Raw genomic sequence first — 18,119 nt, 5'->3', positions numbered from 1 at the left:
TCTTCTTTTATTGCTTTTGGGAATCGGAATCGACAAGATAAGCACTCACTTCCTCAACATCAATCACTCTGGAAAGGTAAGACTTGCTGAACTGTGGAATAATTTCTTTCTTGCACACGATAGACCTCTTTTAGGTATAAGTTTCAAGATGGCATTGATCACTTTGTTACGGTTTGTTAAAAATGTGTTTGTATTGTGTTCTTCGGTCAATCTATATTTCAATGATAGCTCAAGGTCTCTAAACTGGACGAAGACAACTTAATAACAATTGAGGAACAGAATTGGGATCCAATAGGTCACTGCTGGTGCGTGAAGCACAGTATATTTGACTCTCATGAGATTTTATGCTTTCAGAAATACACTTTAAACGTTGGGAAAGTAATGCTTCCGAGGCAAAACTGTAGTAGTACAGTCAGATTGTTCATAGTTTTAACCATAGTATCTGAAATAATGAGATGTGACCTGGGCTTGAATTAGGTATTAATTAATTTAATTTTGTTGATTGAAACTGTCAATTATAATAATGAATCTATCAGTTCCCTAAAGATGGTTTGCAACCATTACTCGGGGACATAAACAATAGTCTCCAAAAATGAGTGAATGGCTTTTTAACAGGCACAGAGATTGCTAAATTTGTCAAATTGACGCCAAACATAGTCATTTGCCAATACCTAATAAATACCACTGGGGAAAAATCTGGTTTTAGTGAACTGTGGACATAGAAACTTTGAAAGGAACTTAATAATGTAAACTGCATTTGCAGCTTCTGTATAGAACTCAAATTATATTGTTATACACACCCACCCACCCACCGTATTTTTCTGTCTATAAGATGCCCCCATGCATAAGAAGACGCCCCCTATTTTGGAGGACTCAGATTTAAGAAAATGGGGGGAGATATATCTGTGTATAAGATGCCCCCCAATTTTTGACATTTTTTTGGGGGGGGACCTAGTCGTATACATGGAAAAGCATGGTATATATACACAAAATTTCACAAAAATGCAATCCCCAGCATCTCAAGGTACAGCGTGCCACTGTATTCTGCTCTGGTCAGACCTCACCTGGAGTCCTGTGTCCAGTTCTGGGCACCACAGTTCAAGAAGGACACTGACAAAGTGGAACGTGTCCAGAGGAGGGCAACCAAAATGGTCAAAGGCCTGGAAACGATGCCTTATGAGGAACGGCTAAGGGAGCTGGGCATGTTTAGCCTGGAGAAGAGGAGGTTAAGGGGTGATATGATAGCCATGTTCAAATATATAAAAGGATGTCACATAGAGGAGGGAGAAAGGTTGTTTTCTGCTGCTCCAGAGAAGCGTACACGGAGCAAGGGATCCAAACTACAAGAAAGAAGATTCCACCTAAACATTAGGAAGAACTTCCTGACAGTAAGAGCTGTTCGACAGTGGAATTTGCTGCCACGGAGTGTGGTGGAGTCTCCTACTTTGGAGGTCTTTAAGCAGAGGCTTGACAACCATATGTCAGGAGTGCTCTGATGGTGTTTCCTGCTTGGCAGGGGGTTGGACTCGATGGCCCTTGTGGTCTCTTCCAACTCTATGATTCTATGATTCTATGATTCTATGATTCTATGATTCTATGATTCTATGAGGTAGGGATGGGGGAACCCATTTCAGAAGTCCTTGTGAGCTGCTGCGAGTCATAGTAGATCAGCACTCCCCAACCTGGTGCCCCCCCAGGTGTTTTAGGTAGGTGCAAAAGTCTCTCGCTTCATTTAGGACAGCTTATGCACTCCCTGTAAATAGAAATTATCTGGTCCACAGCTCAGGCGTTATGCTATGCTGCCATACCCACGAGCTCCAGCTTGGTAGTGGAAGGATGTCTACAGGTCTCACAAGACGGCTGTTTTCTCACGCTTCATAGTTCCTTCCCCCAAATCTTCCTCATGGGCACCATTGGCAGAGCTATCAATAAGAGTTAACACAGAGCCTGCCATTAGCATGTGCATAATTCTGCGCCTCACCCCAGGCTTAGCGGAAGAAACGTAATAAATCACACCAACTCAGTCCAAATTTGCTAGGGCTGAACAATCGGTTAGATCCACAGATTAAAATAAGAAGAAGAAGAAGAAGAGTTTGGATTTGATATCCCGCCTTTCACTCCCTTTAAGGAGTCTCAGAGCGGCTAACATTCTCTTTTCCCTTCCTCCCCCACAACAAACACTCTGTGAGGTGAGTGGGGCTGAGAGACTTCAAAGAAGTGTGACTGGCCCAAGGTCACCCAGCAGCCGCATGTGGAGGAGCGGGGAAGCGAACCCGGTTCCCCAGATTACGAGACTACCACTCTTAACCACTACACCACACTGGAAATAAGTTCGAGGGACTTAAAAAGAGCTTATCTCAGCTACCGTATTATTTGCTCCATAAGACGCATTTTTTCCCTCCTAAAAAGTAATTAATTTTTATAATGAAATATTTTTAGATTGTGTGACTATTTGACTGTTTGATTATTTGATTGTTGCTAGCCGCCCTGAGCCCGGCTTCGGCTGGGGAGGGCGGGATATAAATAAAATTTATTATTATTATTATTATTATTATTATTATTATTATTATTGGAAATGTGTGTGCGTCTTATGGAGCGAATGCAGGCGGGAGGCTATGCTCAGCGCTCCCTTTCACGAGCTGCGTGGAGCGTGTGTGCGGCTCTTGTTGGCTTTTCCCCGACGAGAGAGAAGGGACTGACACGGCCCGTCAGTCCCTCCTCCCTCCTCGGGGAAAAGCCTGCAAGCGCCGCACACACACTCCACTCAGCTCGTGAAAGGGAGCGCTGAGCAGAGCCTGGGATGCAGACAGGCGCTGCTCAGCGCTCCCTTTAAAGAATATTTTTTTTCTTGCATCCACCCTCTAAAAACTAGGTGCGTCTTATGGTCAGGTGCATCTTATGGAGCGAAAAATACGGTAATAGGGCAGAAGATTTAAATTCTGCTTGAGACCGTGCCAAAAAAAATGACAAATTGCAGGCACCATCTTAAAACAGGCATTCTTCTTTTCTCTCAAAGAGAAAGGAAGACCCTTTCTGAGATGATGCCTTTTGTGGCGCATGCATGTGTCAGCTGAAACACGGCACGGCACCTGTTGTCCTCTGCTTGTTGCTGGGCCGTGACTGGCATGGGCTGCAGGCTGCATGGTCACTCCTAAAAATCTGTACAGTGGTGCCCCGCAAGACGAATGCCTTGCAAGACGGAAAACTCGCTAGACGAAAGAGTTTTCCGTTTTGGAGGTGCTTCGCAAAACGAATCTCCTATGGGCTTGCTTCGCAAGACGAAAATGTCTTGCGAGTTCCTGCGGGGTTTTTTTCCTCCCCCCCCTTTTCTAAGCCGCTAAGCCGCTTATCAGCTGATCCGATAAGCAGATAAGCTGCTAAAAGCCACTAAAAGCCGCTAATAGCGCTAATAGCGCTAATCCGCTAATCCGTCAATGGGCTTGCTTCGCAAGACGAAAAAACCGCTAGACGAAGAGAATCACAGAACGGATCCTTTTCGTCTTGCGAGGCACCACTGTATTTCTCTGAACTTTGCAGTGCGGTTTTCTAGCCAAGTAATGGATACATAAAAGCATATAATAAGATAATGTGTGCATAATAATGTTTGTATTAGTGGGGGGGCGGTGTCATTAACACGCATCATAGTAGGGAAAACCGCTTGCAAAAACGTGTATATTAGCCAAAAGCGCCATACAAAAATAGGTTCGTTGGGGAAACATTTGTTCGAAGATGCTGATCAATTTTAATGGAGATCTTTTTATTAATGCATATGTGGAGAACTGAATTTAAGGGTGGGGAAATAGAAAACCCGGAGATGCAAAACTGACACCTTTGCCCACCAATAAGGTAAAGGTAAAGGGAACCCCTGACCATTAGGTCCAGTCATGAATGACTCTGGGGTTGCGGCGCTCATCTTGCTTTATTGGCCGAGGGAGCTGGCGTACAGCTTCCAGGTCATGTGGCCAGCATGACTAAGCCAGTTCTGGCAAACCAGAGCAGCGCATGGAAATGCCGGTTAACTTCCTGCCAGAGCAGTATCTATTTATTTACTTCCACTATTTATTTACTTGCACTTTGATGTGCTTTCGAACTGCTAGGTTGGCAGGAGCAGGGACCGAGCAACGGGAGCTCACCCTGTCGCGGGGATTCGAACCGCTGATCTTAGTTATTATTAATTATTAATAGTTAATATAAACAAACAAATTTTTACATCACCCTTCATCTTGTAGATCTCAAGGCAGTTCACAACATTAAAAAATAGCTTATCGTCTGAATCTGTCACAGGGCTGGTTTACCTAGGAGTCTGTGGTCTGAAGGAAAAAAACCCCATTATATTAATAATAATAATATCTAGCAGACTAGCAGCAGTGCTGGAAATTGCAGCAGCATCACCACTGATAGTGGGAGCTCCTTGCAGTCCATTTCCAGCACTACTGCCCACTTTATTGCCCAGCCCCTGGTGGAACCTGGTATTGCCTTGCTGCTGCATCTGCAGTGAGGAACGAGGCATTTGCCGTGTGGCCAAAGATGCTCTAGCCCAGGGGGCAGCAACCTTTTTCAGTCGTGGGCTAGTCCACCATCCTTCAGACCATGTGGGGGGCCGGACTATATTTTGGAAAAAAATAATGAATGAATTCCTGTGCCCCACAAATAACCCAGAGATGCATTTTAAATAAAAGCACACATTCTACTCATGTAAAAACACACTGATTCCCGGACTGTCCGCAGGCCGGATTGAGAAAGTGATTGGGCTGCATCCGGCCCCCGGGCCTTAGGTTGCCTAGGTAAAGGGAGCGCTTACCATTAGATCCAGTTGTGACCGACTCTGGGGTTGCGGCACTCATCTCGCTTTATTGGCCGAGGGAGCCGGTGTACAGCTTCCAGGTCATGTGGCCATCATGACTAAGCCGCTTCTGGCGAACCAGAGCAGCGCACGGAAATGCCGTTTACCTTCCCGCCAGAGCGGTACCTATTTATCTATTTGCATTTTTGGTGTTCTTTCGAACTGCTAGGTTGCATGAGCAGGGACCGAGCAACGGGAGCTCATCCCGTCGTGGGGATTCGAACCGCCGACCTTCCGATCAGCAAGCCCTAGGCTCTGTGGCCACCCACGTCCCTGCTCTAATCATTTGCCCATTTGTTTCTGGTCCTATACAAAACAGCCACCAGGTGGAGATGGAAGGCAAATGACCAAGCAGACAAGCAGCTGGCAGCGCTGAGGCTGGATTGTGTGTGTGTGTGTGTGTGTGTGTGTGTGTGTGTGAAGGGTTATTTACACTTGCCATTAAGTGCGGAAGAATGGTTAGAAACACTTCCCTCCGCACAACACCCGTTCCCCAATCAAATTATCCTCCCATCAAATTAGGAAATGGCTGCCGATGCTTTGAAATAAAGGTGGGAGGGCATCAAAGGAGGATTACAAGAACCAGCCATGGCTCTCTCCCACCTCATGGGTAGTTGGGCTCTCTCCACCTTGCAAAGGCCCAAGAAAGGGCTTGTCCACACCTTGGTTGACCCGTCCAAGGAAACACGATTTTACCGCTGATTTGGGCCAGACAGCAATCATGTTTCCCACCGATCGCTGTTTGTTCCAATTCACCGACAAACAGCGCGTTTCACTGGGGAAAGCAAAAATCGCTTGGACCCACGCCTAGGAAAGCCCAGGACAAGCAGCAAACCTCTTGGACCCGTGTTTTCTAGGTGTGGGACAAGCAAAGTGTGTGCGAGCCCCAAGTTGAGCCCAGCACAGACACGCTGACATGAATTGACCCCAATTATTTCACATAGCCATTCATTTTAATGGGTCGTCTCTGAGTAATGACTCCTTCAGAGGTCGGAAGCAGCCTAAGGGTGTGCCAGTGTGTTAGGTTGTGTGAGAGGGTGGCACACCAGGGGTTAATAGCTGTTGCAGTTGAAAATAACTGGAGAGCGGACGCTCTCAATAACTGTTTAGTAACCAGTCTTCTGAGAAAAAGGAAATGGGGACTCAGCAAAAGAGAAAGCTGTGCAGCTGAGGGAGACCGCAAAGAATGGAGGACGCAGATTGAGGTCACTGAAGGAGAACATGGGAAGAGAAACTTGCCCTCTTTCCATACTCTGTGAAAGGACTGACCTAACACATGGAGTCCATTTCCTGTGGAGCTTTGCTTCAGCTGTTAAAGTGCTCTCCAGCCCTTTGGGGATTTCCAGTTGGTTAGGGGAAAGTGTCCAAGCTCACTGCACTGTAATGAGAAACAGAAAACATGCTGCAATCTCGCATCTGGAGGCTGTGGGAGCCCGTCGTGATTTCCACTTTGGTGTCGCCACACCACCACGTTCTGAATTGGAGAAGACTTGCCCTCAAGCTAGGGGGCAGGCCACTGACACTGAGTGTGCAGGAAAGCAGGGCGGGAGAGGACTTCTGGAAGCTGAACATGCCAAGATGCCAAGGCGCAGTTTATTTGAGGCAGGCCCGTCCTCTGTGCCACTCACGCCCGCAAAGCAGGGGTGTTTTAAACGCTAGGAATGGCCGGGGTGGAAGCAGAGACCTCGGCCTGTGAAGCGAAACAAGTGCCATGAAACTGTCAGATCCTCTTCACTCAGCCATATCCTGTTTTGAGAGACCAAACAGCAGCAAAAGGAACAAAAACTGCATGGGAAAAGGATTTGATGTGCAACATTCATTGCGTGTGGGAGGTGCTGAAAAACAAAACAAAAAAATCTTTCACATAATTAATTGTGTGTTATGTGTGAGGGAGGAATGCAGAAATTCTCAAACATGGGAACACAAAAATCTTTCCAATGGTAGTGGAGGAAAAGGAAGGAAATGTGTCCACTCTTAATCACTGCCTGAGCTGTGGGTAGTGAGTTTCCTGACCTCTCTTCCTGCCTGGGCTCTCCAAGAATTGCAGGAAATTAGGCTTCTGCTGTGGAAAGGGAGAGAGAGAGAGAGAGAAAAAAACCCCAACCTCCTTCATAACACGGAGTGTAGAAGTTGTCAACATCTCCACCCAGGAGAAGCAACACTTAGCTTTGCTGAGAAAATGACAAGTGAGATTATTTCGATCCTCGCCGTCAAGATTTCTAGGCCCCCTGCTGAAAATTCAATTATCTCCAGTTGTTTTAAGAACAGGAATAAAAGAAAAATGCATACCCACTTCATGATAAGGCAAAGTGAACGTAATAGTGGTGGACGGTAAGGAGAAGAAGAGATAAGAATGGTCTTATCGCATCCTAGGAGTTCTTGAACTAAACTGTCATTTTCTTTCCAGTTAGACAACCTGTTAAATGGGGTGGGGGAGAACTTTTGGGTTTTGCGCAGACTGCTAAAAGGTGTGGTTTTGTTCTCCTCATCACCTGGGGACCTCAACCACCCCTATTGCAATCTCAGCCTCCCTTTTCCAGGCTCATCCCAACTTTTAAAAGTGCAGTGGAAAACCCAGCAAAAATACTTCCACACCATGCCTTTAAAGGACATGACTTACCCCAAAGAATTGTGGGGACTGTAGATTGCTTTCTCCATACGTGGTATATTGCACTTGACCTTTTTGGAGGTTTAACTTGGTGTTAGCCAAACTAATAGAATGAGTAAGCTTTTCCCTCTAATCAGCTGCCCTGGGGCCACCATCTTTTCTAACCAACAAACTGTTTTCTCCTTGTGGCTGCCCAAACTCGCCATGAATGCTTCCCTTGTTCTAAGCGCGACACCCCATAGTCGCCTTTGACTGGACTTAACTGTCCAGGGGTCCTTTACTTTTTTCCCACCTTACCTTTTGATGGCAATGGCAGCCACCAGAGAGGTGCTGGGACTGAGTTCCGACAGGGAAAAAGCCCTGGTCACCTGTGCATGTGATGTCAGATGTCAAGGAAATAAACTACTATCTGACTTTTAGAAGACATCTGAAGGCAGACATGTTCAGGGAAGTTTTTAATGTCTGTTTTATTGAATTTTTAATATTCTGTTGGGAGCTGCCCAGAGTGGCTGGGGAGGCCCGGCCAGATGGGCAGGGTATAAGTAATAAATGATGATGATGTCTGAAACGTACACACCTCTGCTTAACTGCAGCTTAAGTTTTCAGATCACATGAAAGCTAGTTTGAGGGGGGGAAAGTCAAAGAGAAGTATTGCTAAAATAGGATAGATATGCAATGTAGCTTACACCTGCTTTGAACACTAGCAGTGGGACCTAGCTAGTAAAGGTAGAGGGGCCCCTGACCATTAGGTCCAGTTGTGGCCGACTCTGGGGTTGCGGCACTCATCTTGTTTTATTGGCCAAGGGAGCCGGCGTACAGCTTCCGGGTCATGTGCCCAGCATGACAAAGCCGCTTCTGGCGAACCAGAGCAGCGCATGGAAACGCCGTTTACCTTCCCACCAGAGTGGTACCTATTTATCTACTTGCACTTTGACGTGCTTTTGAACTGCTAGGTTGGCAGGAGCCAGGGACCGAGCAACGGGAGCTCACCCCGTTGTGGGGATTTGAACCGCCAACCTTCTGATCAGCAAGTCCTAGGCTCTGTGGTCTAACCCACAGCACCACCCATGTCCCGGGACCTAGCCAGAGGGTGTGTAAATACAGCTGATGTTATGGGACATGTACATAAATGGCAGTTAGGACCACGGTCATCCTGGCAACTAGCAGTTACTGAACCAGGGACCTTCTGCACCCAAAGCAAGTGCTCTACCGCTGAGCTAAAGCTTTTACCCTAAGAGGCTAGGTGTGGTCTCTTGCCTTGTTGCTGCTATCGTGCCACCATTTTGCTCCCTGAGGCAGAGCAGCAAATAGATTCGTAATATCAAAGCCTGGTCATGCTATTGTGTCTCTTGAGGCAGAATATCTCACAACCTTCCCTCTCCTTTGCAGTGAAAAAATGCAGCAATAAATAAATATGCAAGTAAGATAATTTGATGCACTGAAAATTTGCTTTCTGAGGCATAGTAGAGACCGCCACAAAAAGGGCTGGCTCTACTATTAGGAAAGGAGGAGCAAGTCAGTGCTTTTAATCTTCCAGAAGCTTCCACTTGTGGTCTGAACAGACACATCCCTGAATATAGGGCAGCAACTGCCCACCTTTAGAAACAGTGCAACTTTTTCTTGTTGTTGTTTAGTCGTGTCCGACTCTTTGTGACCCCGTGGACCAGAGCACGCCAGGCACTCCTGTCTTCCACTGCCTCCCGCAGTTTGGTCAGACTCATGCTGGTAGCTTTGAGAACACGGTCCAACCATCTCGTCCTCTGTCGTCCCCTTCTCCTTGTGCCCTCCATCTTTCCCAACATCCGGGTCTTTTCCAGGGAGTCTTCTCTTCTTATGAGGTGGCCAAAGTATTGGAGCCTCAGCTTCAGGATCTGTCCTTCCAGTGAGCACTCAGGGCTGATTTCCTTAAGATTGGAGAGGTTTGATCTTCTTGCAGTCCATGGGACTCTCAAGAGTCTCCTCCAGCACCATAATTCAAAAGCACCAATTCTTCGGCGATCAGACTTCTTAATGGTCCAGCTCTCACTTCCATACATCACTACTGGGGAAACTATGGCTTTAACTATACGGACCTTTTTCTTGTACTAAGGAATAAAAGGGTGGCAGGGATCCGGCCCTCTAATAAAACCCTCAAGGAGTTTTATTTAAAAATGAATAAGGAGGGCTGCCTCTGAAATTCTGAATCAGCCTCCGAAGCAAATGTGAGGAGGGTTGCTCCTCGGGCAAAACATCTGACAATTTTTGAGGTAAGAAGAAAGGGTTTGGATAAGGCGACTGAAAAATTGTTAGGGCAGGTATTGTACATTCCTAGGTTGTCATGGTATTTCAAGTAAGAGTGAAATCTGAAGCAAAGTGGGGTGTTCTTCCTCAAACAAGCCACCCAAAAATTCTTGGGGAAGCAAAGTGGGACTACTGAGCTGCCCAAGGACGGCTGAATTAGGGACGGCCAAATTCATATACTCCTGGGTCCATGTCACATGTTCCTTCACGAGTTCGTTTCCAACTCATTTCTGTATTAATCTGAGTTGGGTGGCTTTTAATGAAAACTCCACACGAAACCCTGCGTGTAAATACTATGTGTGGACAGGCCCTCACAGTATAGAGAATTTCTGGATTGGCCACCATGCATGTAGAAAGTTTCCATTCAGTTGGGCTTCACACTAGCAGAAAGTTCATAGCAGGGGGCCTGGCTTCCATTGGTCAGCTCTTTGCATCCCAAGCATCTCCCGTTCCCCATACAGTGGTACCTCAGGTTAAGTACTTAATTTGTTCCGGAGGTCCGTTCTTAACCTGAAACTGTGCTTAACCTAAAGCACCACTTTAGCTAATGGGGCCTCCTGCTGCCGCTGCGCCACCAGAGCCAGATTTCTGTTCTTATCCTGAAGCAAAGTTCTTAACCTGAAGCACTATTCCTGGGCTAGTGGAGTGTGTAACCTGACGCGTATGTAACCCGAGGTACCACTGTACTCCCATGAGAGGTGCAGTTGAGATTTGGGGGATCACCTGTACTAATAGGCATTAAATGGTAGTGAAATGGTGAAATTCAAACGCTTAATCCTGTGTATAAGAGTTTCTGCTAATTCAAAGCTACCACCAAGATGCTACCCAGAAAACTGTACAGCATCACTCTAGTGTGATGCGGCCCCCACATCCTATATTTCTATTTCCATCAGTTTTCTTTAAGTCCCCAAAGGAGATTTCCAGCACACCTTGAGCCATTTTCAGGCCAAACACATTCTACTTTTTATTACACATATTACATTCTTAAATAAAAATGCGTCACATAACTTTTTTTTTTTTTTGCATAGATATCTTACAATATACCAATTTAAAAAAGAATTATGAAACAGACCAGTAACAAAAATAAATCTTCTTCATTAATAATCTTGGAACATTAACATACCACCATCATATAATACAAATAATATTTTTTTTTTAAATCTTAAGACTTTTGTACAGCCAAAAAAATTGACAAAGTAATATATTCATATATATATATTTATATATAAAAAAGCTTAAAAAAAATAAAATGTCAACCGAAAAAAGGCAGAACCGAGGGCTACAGGATTGCGTACTTCCGCGATATACTAGAAATACCAGAGAAGGCCTGAGAGAACGAGACAGAAGGGTTTCCTCCAAATGCACTTGGCAAACGCATCTGGCGCAAGGGAAGCTGTGCTGTAGTGCAAAATGAAAGTCCTTCAAGTGTTGTTGGTTGTTATGTGGGCATTGCTTCTCTTCTTCTTCTTTCCAAATGAATGACCAAGTTGGAACTCACACGCAAAAAGGAAATTATATATAGATATAAGTATATACAAACGCACAGATGCACACCCCTTTATAACAAAACAGGGACTCCGGTGGGTTTATATGATTGCTAGAGGTGATGTGCAAAAGCCTTTGCTTAGGAGAGAAATGCTGGGGGGGGGGGGACACACACACACCTTCTGGTTTCTGGCTTGGTGCCTTCTAACATTATTCTTAAAATAAAAATATCCCAGGCCAGGAAATTGTTCCGGGAGATCGACTGATCCTATCAGGCTGCTGAATTCTCAAAAGCCATGTTGCTCTAGCTTAGGAGGCAACAGATCGTAAAGAACAGGCAAGTCAAATCCAATATTGTGACTCACTTCTGTTGCATGGAAGGAAAGCTGTTGGGGGCACCTGTGTGTAGCAAAGGTAGTTAAATGCACAATTTTGGCCCCAATTCGGAATCAAAGCTATGCAGCAGCAGGATGGACACCCATTGCTACATTCGTGAAGCTCCCTCTGCGCTAAATCAATGCATGGGACATCCCCCACCCACAATTGCCTGTCATCTCTATGGCAGGACAGCTGGCTTGTGGGGAAGCTTTGGGGAATCTCAGAGATCGGGGCCTGCAAATGCAAAATGGATAGTATGCTGATCCTTAATTCGCTTGGGGTTTCACCAGCTTGGGCGATCTGGCGGTCAACGTATTCTAATGAAAAAACAAAATGAGTAGGCCAATCTTACATTTCTGAATCAATCAATCAATCAATCAATTGATTGATTGAATCCAAAAATGTCACGTATAAGCATTTCAAAGAAAGAAAACACAACACTACCGCCCGCATTTGCAATCAGAACAGGTAATAAATACATTCTTGATATGTTCCTCCTTCCATCCTATTTTTTTTTTGGGGGGGGGGAGGGATGAAATTGCTCTTCTCCCCTTAAAAAGAAAAAAAAAAATAAAGAGAGAGAATGCCAGATTCTAAGTGGCAAAAGGTGTTTCATGCCAAATCTTGCCACTTCAAATGAAGACATTATATATACTGTATAAAAAAACATAAATACAACAAGAGGAGACAATAAGCTTAGGGCCACTTTATCACCATTCAGAAAAAATACAAGGAACCTCACTGTGCCCACTATAGGTTGGGAGGGAAAATAGAGAGTTGTCTTTCAAGTCAAATTTTAACATGGGACCCACCAGAGACCAGCGGTCTTGCATACTGGCGCACTGAGAATTGAGAGGCAGAAGCAACGAGAACGTTTGCCCCCTTCTCCTGCCTTGCTGCTCCTTAACTGTGTGCCCCTCTCTACCAGTGTGATTCAGGCAGTGCTCTGAAATATTGATGGCCAACTGGAATGCCACGAGTCCTCGCCCCACCCGGGCCCTTCCTGCGCTTTTGCCTCCCATGCCTACTTGTGCTGGATTAGGAGACCAGGTGATGCCCAGCTCCCTCTCGTACTGAGAGCCCTGCACAAAGAGCAGCCCCAGGACCAAAGACATCCACCATTGCCGATGAAGCAAGAAAGCCCTCTCCTTAAAGAAAAAAATAAACCCCAACTTCTACAGGACAGAGAAGCGAAGGTGAAATGGGGCAAGTGCCGAAATCAAGTTCTCGAACTATTTACAAACTCTCCATTTCAATTTCTTCAGGATTTGTCATATGGAAAAAGGAAACCCCTCAAAAGCATGGCGAGCTGTTGTGATGGCACATCCATCAGGCATGGTTCACAGGTGAAAAAGCCAGAGGTTGCAGCACCTAAGTGATGATCAAGGGGAGGGAGCAAGCAGGTAGCCTCCGTGGTGGTGGTGGCCGCAAAGTGATGGTGACAGCACGAGGCTCAGCTTCTGACTGGCCAGCAGTAGTGTTTGAGCCACTGATGCCATGGGTCCATGTTGGGTGCAGTCTGCCAATTAACAGTTGCATGGCTGGAACCTAGTATTCCTCTCCCCTATCTTGCAATCCCCGCCATTAAATTCTCTTTCTTCCTTGCTCAACGCTTGGGGGCTGGCTTTACATATTTAACTCAGAAGCACATCTTATTTATTTCAAGGAGGTCAATGTGTGTGCTTTTTCAGACCACTAACTTCGTGAAGCCATTAGAGAGGGGACCAGTTTAGGGTTCTGATCTGCTGCAAAAGGGCAGGCATTGAAGATTTCACATTCTGAAGCAGAGATGTTAAGCGAGACCACAAATGACACTGGGGAAGTAAATCAACATTGTTCTTTTCCATACCCATATTTTCCCCCTCCCCAACTCCCACCCACATTGAATTATTTAAAATACAGGCTTATATTAAATTTGTCACCAAGTCTTATAGATGATCTCTAAGAATTCTAGAGGCAATAGGATTTAACAACATTTCAGATGACGACATTCATGGATATTGGTACCCAATGATTACTGTGATGACAGATATGTGTGCAGATTATGTAGGATGCTACAAGAATAATTTCTTGGACAGTATAGATTTTTCAGCTAACACACTGTCTGGATGTTCCGTCATCCACCTCAGCTGATAGTCTAAAACTGCCATACAATATTCAAATAACGAGCTACAAGGCTCTCAAATGCCCACTCAACCCCTGGGTGGAATAGAAAATATGTGAACACAGATACAGAGAACTACAAGATTGTCAGCAAGCAGTGCTCCAATATTTTCTAAATCATAGCTAACCATAAATCTTTGGAATAAAACTTAGATCTCTCCTCCCTCATCCTTAAATGCTCTCGTTCTTTGCCCTCACACAGATGGTTAGATTTTGGTCCTTTTCACATCCCACTGTTAAAGGGCTGGGCCTTGTATCTGCACTGACAGCCACAGCGTCTGAAAGAACTCCGATGCAAAGAGAGTATTATTTGAAAACTCAGTTAAGTTTGACGAAATCAAAGATGGAAAGAAAGCCAAGAAGGCCAAGTGCTAAGAATCCCTGTGTCTGTACTTACATTATACAATTTTAGATATTCTGTATATAAAAAAAGAACTTTTAAAGTTTTTGCATCCTAAACATAAATTAGGAAATTACTGAACAGTCGGCAAGTCAAAAAAACAGTCAAAAGGGTGGGCAGTGAGCTAGTTTAGAGAGTGGAAGAGCAGCAACCAAGGAAGAATCAACATGCCCATTTCATTTCTCGGCACATCTGCATTAACAACTATACACAACCATTCCCAATGACTAACTCTCCACCTGCATGAGAGATAGTTTGAAAAGGCAGTCTTTGGAATCAGTGCCAGCTCCAACTAACTAGAAGTAGACATCATGTATATATAGAATAGGGTGTGTATGTGTGTGTGTAAAGTACAGGGAAATTAAATCCACTTTGAGTCACAACCATCAAATTATCTACAAGATTCAAAAGGTGAGCCTGATACCTCCATTGATCACTAAATGGTTCAACCATTGGTCAGTGTGGACCCATGTGTTTTCTATTTGTTATTTTTGCTTAAACTTGTCATTTGGTAGGAAGTCAGTGCTCACCAAAAAGCCAATCCCTTTCATTTAACCTTATCATGTCAGAAGAGTGGGGAAGTCACATCACCTTGATAAATGGGAAAGGAGAACCTTAAGGAGGTTTCATCTTCAGAGCAAAAATGCCGCATGGGGTTATTTTAACCGAAAGAGGTTCTCACTTTTCCATTCATGATGATCATCGTATTTCTACAAATCTGCTCAACCCAAAATATATCTTTTTGCAGGTGCCAGACACACAAATCAGTAACCAGGCTTTTGACCGGGTCAAAGGGTCAAAAGCGGCCTGAGCTGCTAACCAATCGTCGTGGGTTGCAGCAAGCGTGCTCCCCACGGTGCAGAAGGAAAATCTGAAGTCATGCCTGAGTGACAGAATCCAAGACAGATATCCAGGTGAGTAAATGAGTTCTGATGAACATGGAGAGAAAGGTTCAAAGCTTCCAGAGAAGCTGTTGTTCAAGTTTTCATTAGGCAATTAAATAGAAAGTCCGAACTATGGCAATGTGGTGAAGGCTCCAAAGATATACTGTGGTGCTGCTCAGGGACATTGCTGGCCAACCACTGTGAAGGAACATCAGTAGTTTTCACAGTCCCCTAGTGCACATGATGTGCAATAACAAAATATCAAAATTTAAGGAACGAAAAGCAAAGCCAAAACCAAAGAAAATATCCTTGACGAAGTCTATACCATCTCAAGCGGAAAAAGTAGGCGTGTCCCAGGTGTCACTGCACAGTCTACTGCCAATTAAGGCCATTGGTATTGACTTGAAGGGATCTTGACAGCTCAGTTCTATAAAGAAGAACCATAATCAGAGCAGGTCAAAGTGTCTGTGAGGAGCCTTGATGCATCGTTGTACATAAGGGAGTCTCGAAAACAAAAACAGAAAGGAACCAAGACATTAACGTTTTGGCTACCAAACTGGGATTTGGTTTTTCTAGGTCATTAGTTTCCCCTCCAAAATCCATTTAAAAAGAAAAGTTAGTGCTACAAATATGCAACTCCAAAAGTCATGTTCCCCATCCCCTATCATCCAAGTTGCCTCGAGAAGCAAGTTACATTTCCTTCTCTTACTGCGGCAGGGAATCCTCTCCCGTTTGCTTTCATTTCCATTGGCAATAAATGGGGAACAAAAATCCTGCGGTCCTGAAGTGCTGTAAGCACCATCCGTGTCTTGCTGACATCTTCTCGCACCCCTTTCCTCCTCCTCAGGTGTCATCTGCCTTCCAGTTGGGCAAGGTGTAGAGAAGACACATATGTAATTAAGTATAGCTGGGTGCATGATGGCATTTAGTGCATGGTTTGCGTACAGGTGATCAAGTTCTCTTCCTCTGAAAGGCAGCAAGAGACAGGCAGCTCCCCTCTCCCCAGGTCTGTCTGCATCTGGGCCATGCTGAGAGATCTATTATTTAGATGTGCCTCTTCATATGGAGGGCAAGGTGATCAGATCTTGAAAAACACCTGCAGAAATAAATACAAAATATATATATATCAGGGTTGGGCAATAGAAAACTTTTCTGATTTTGTATACCAGATCATCGTCAAACGGGATGGAAAACTCTCTGCTTACAGCTGAACCTTAAAAAGGCAGAATTTGCAAAGCACCTGGTACGTGTTGAACACTCTAGAAATAATGTATGACTGTGAATCTTCCATGCATGCTTGAGCTCAGACTTAGCAAATAAAACACCAATTATGGGTTTTGATGTGGGTGTCTTTCTGCAACTCACAAATATACACAGTTATGAGAAAAGGAATATAAGGGTTATTTCATTATATGGGATGTAACAAGCTGTATTTGTCCGAAATACGCCAACTCCTTTGGCCTCAAAGTGGAGATGACTGCTGCACCCCATAGTTGAATTCGACTGGACTTAACCATCCAGGGGTCCTTTACCTTTTCACCTTTATATATGTTTTTAATGTTTTGTATATTTATAATAATTAAAACACAGAGCACCAGAGGTGCAACCTTTTTATTGGGCCAGTAAACAGGAGTCCAGTATGCTTTCATTTTCCAAGAACAGGAAGTGCATCACCTTCGTTGGCGGGAAGCAACAAAGCTGCGTTATAACTCAAGTGCTAGAATAAGTCGCTGTAGCTAGAATTTTCTATTAGCAGCAGCATATCAAATAAGGCTAGGAGAAGCAATGCACCACCACCCAGTCTGTAAAATCCCGACGAAGCAGCACAGTCTAGCTATTAGCCATGCCACAACAAACAGCAGTTTTGAATGGGTGCCTAATAGTGGGTACAAACCACTCATTTTAGAGCTAAACTTTACTCCTAAGACAGCAGCAAGAATTCTCATCGCAAAGTATTGGAAGACACAGGAGCTACCCACTCTGGAGGAGTGGCAGATGAAAGTGATGGACTACATGACATTGGCTGAGATGACTGGCAGAATCCGTGATCAGGGGAAGGAGACGATGGAAGAAGACTGGAAGAAATTTAAAATTTATCTTAAGGACTATTATAAACTTGATGGATGTTAAAATGTCAAGGCTTTGAGAATGAAAGGGTTTCAGCGATATAAGAATAGATTGGAGGAAAGATGAGTAAGACATATTTCTGACAGAATCATTAGAAGTTGCTGAAAAAACTTTGGACATTGGGATGCAGAAAGGGGAGGTATGAGGGAGTCCGAGAAACAAGGTTTATGAGATTAAGGTTACGAAGTTATGTGTGTTTGTTTGTCTTTTTATATGTTTATATTGTGTTTAAAAAACTTTGTAAAATCAATAAAAATTTATATATATATAAAAATAAACTTTACTCCTAAGAAGTAACATATTTGATTTTTCAATAGAGGCTGGTCATATTTATATGACCTTTCCAATGATTCTGAACTACAACTCCCATCAGCCCTAGAGTCAATGGCAGGAGATTATGGGAGTTGTAGTTCAGCAAAATCTGGAGGGCCCAGAGCTTCCTTACACCTGATTCATATTTGGACTTGATACCCCACCTTTCACTCCCCTTCAGGAGTCTCAAAGCGGCTAACAATCTCCTTTTCCCCTTCCTCCCCCACAACAAACACTCTGTGAGGTGAGTGGGGCTGAGAGACTTCTGAGAAGTGTGACTGGCCCAAGGTCACCCAACAGCTGCATGTGGAGGAGCGGGGATGCGAACCCAGTTCACCGGATTACGAGTCCCCCGCTCTTAACCACTACACCACGCTGGCTCTCTTTTAAGGGGAAAATCCTGCTGTGTTTATGAATTGTATACTCATTCAGCCATTTTCATAGACCCATATAAGGCTGTATTTCAGGAAACCTAAAAAAGGTAGATCCACACCATTATTTCCAACAAGGCGCCATTTCCCAGTAAAAACTTCCCTGTAGGAAGTAGGTCTTTGGAACAGTCCAAATCCATTACAGTCCCGTGCAAACCAGTGTGATTTCAACAAGAATGCCAGGCTTGCTAAACCCCTGCAGCCCTGC

The 18,119-nt window shown here is 44.5% G+C and overlaps 1 protein-coding gene and 1 long non-coding RNA gene across 2 annotated transcripts in view; both read right to left on the bottom strand.

Annotated features, from left to right (window-relative positions):
• Positions 1–1,799: 1,799 nt before the first annotated feature.
• Positions 1,800–7,168, bottom strand: LOC310693596. The gene is made up of 3 exons (XR_014519264.1): positions 7,133–7,168; positions 6,113–6,221; positions 1,800–1,922 (listed from the first exon to the last, which is right to left on the bottom strand). It is a non-coding gene; the product is annotated as an uncharacterized lncRNA (long non-coding RNA).
• Positions 7,169–10,667: 3,499 nt separating this feature from the next.
• Positions 10,668–18,119, bottom strand: part of KLF7 (KLF transcription factor 7) — a 93,576-nt gene continuing 86,124 nt past the window's right edge. Inside the window, exon 5 of the mRNA XM_083474863.1 lies at positions 10,668–16,137. Within this exon, the coding sequence (XP_083330989.1) occupies positions 16,086–16,137 (52 nt within the window). The 3' untranslated portion in view covers positions 10,668–16,085. The remainder of the gene's footprint in view (positions 16,138–18,119) is intronic.

Source organism: Podarcis liolepis (genome assembly GCF_965112155.1).
Source record: "Podarcis liolepis genome assembly, chromosome: 1".
In the NCBI taxonomy this organism is placed as follows: Eukaryota; Metazoa; Chordata; class Lepidosauria; order Squamata; family Lacertidae; genus Podarcis; species Podarcis liolepis.
The sequence above is the reverse complement of the archived record's forward strand: the minus strand, read 5'-3'. Positions and strand labels throughout refer to the sequence as shown.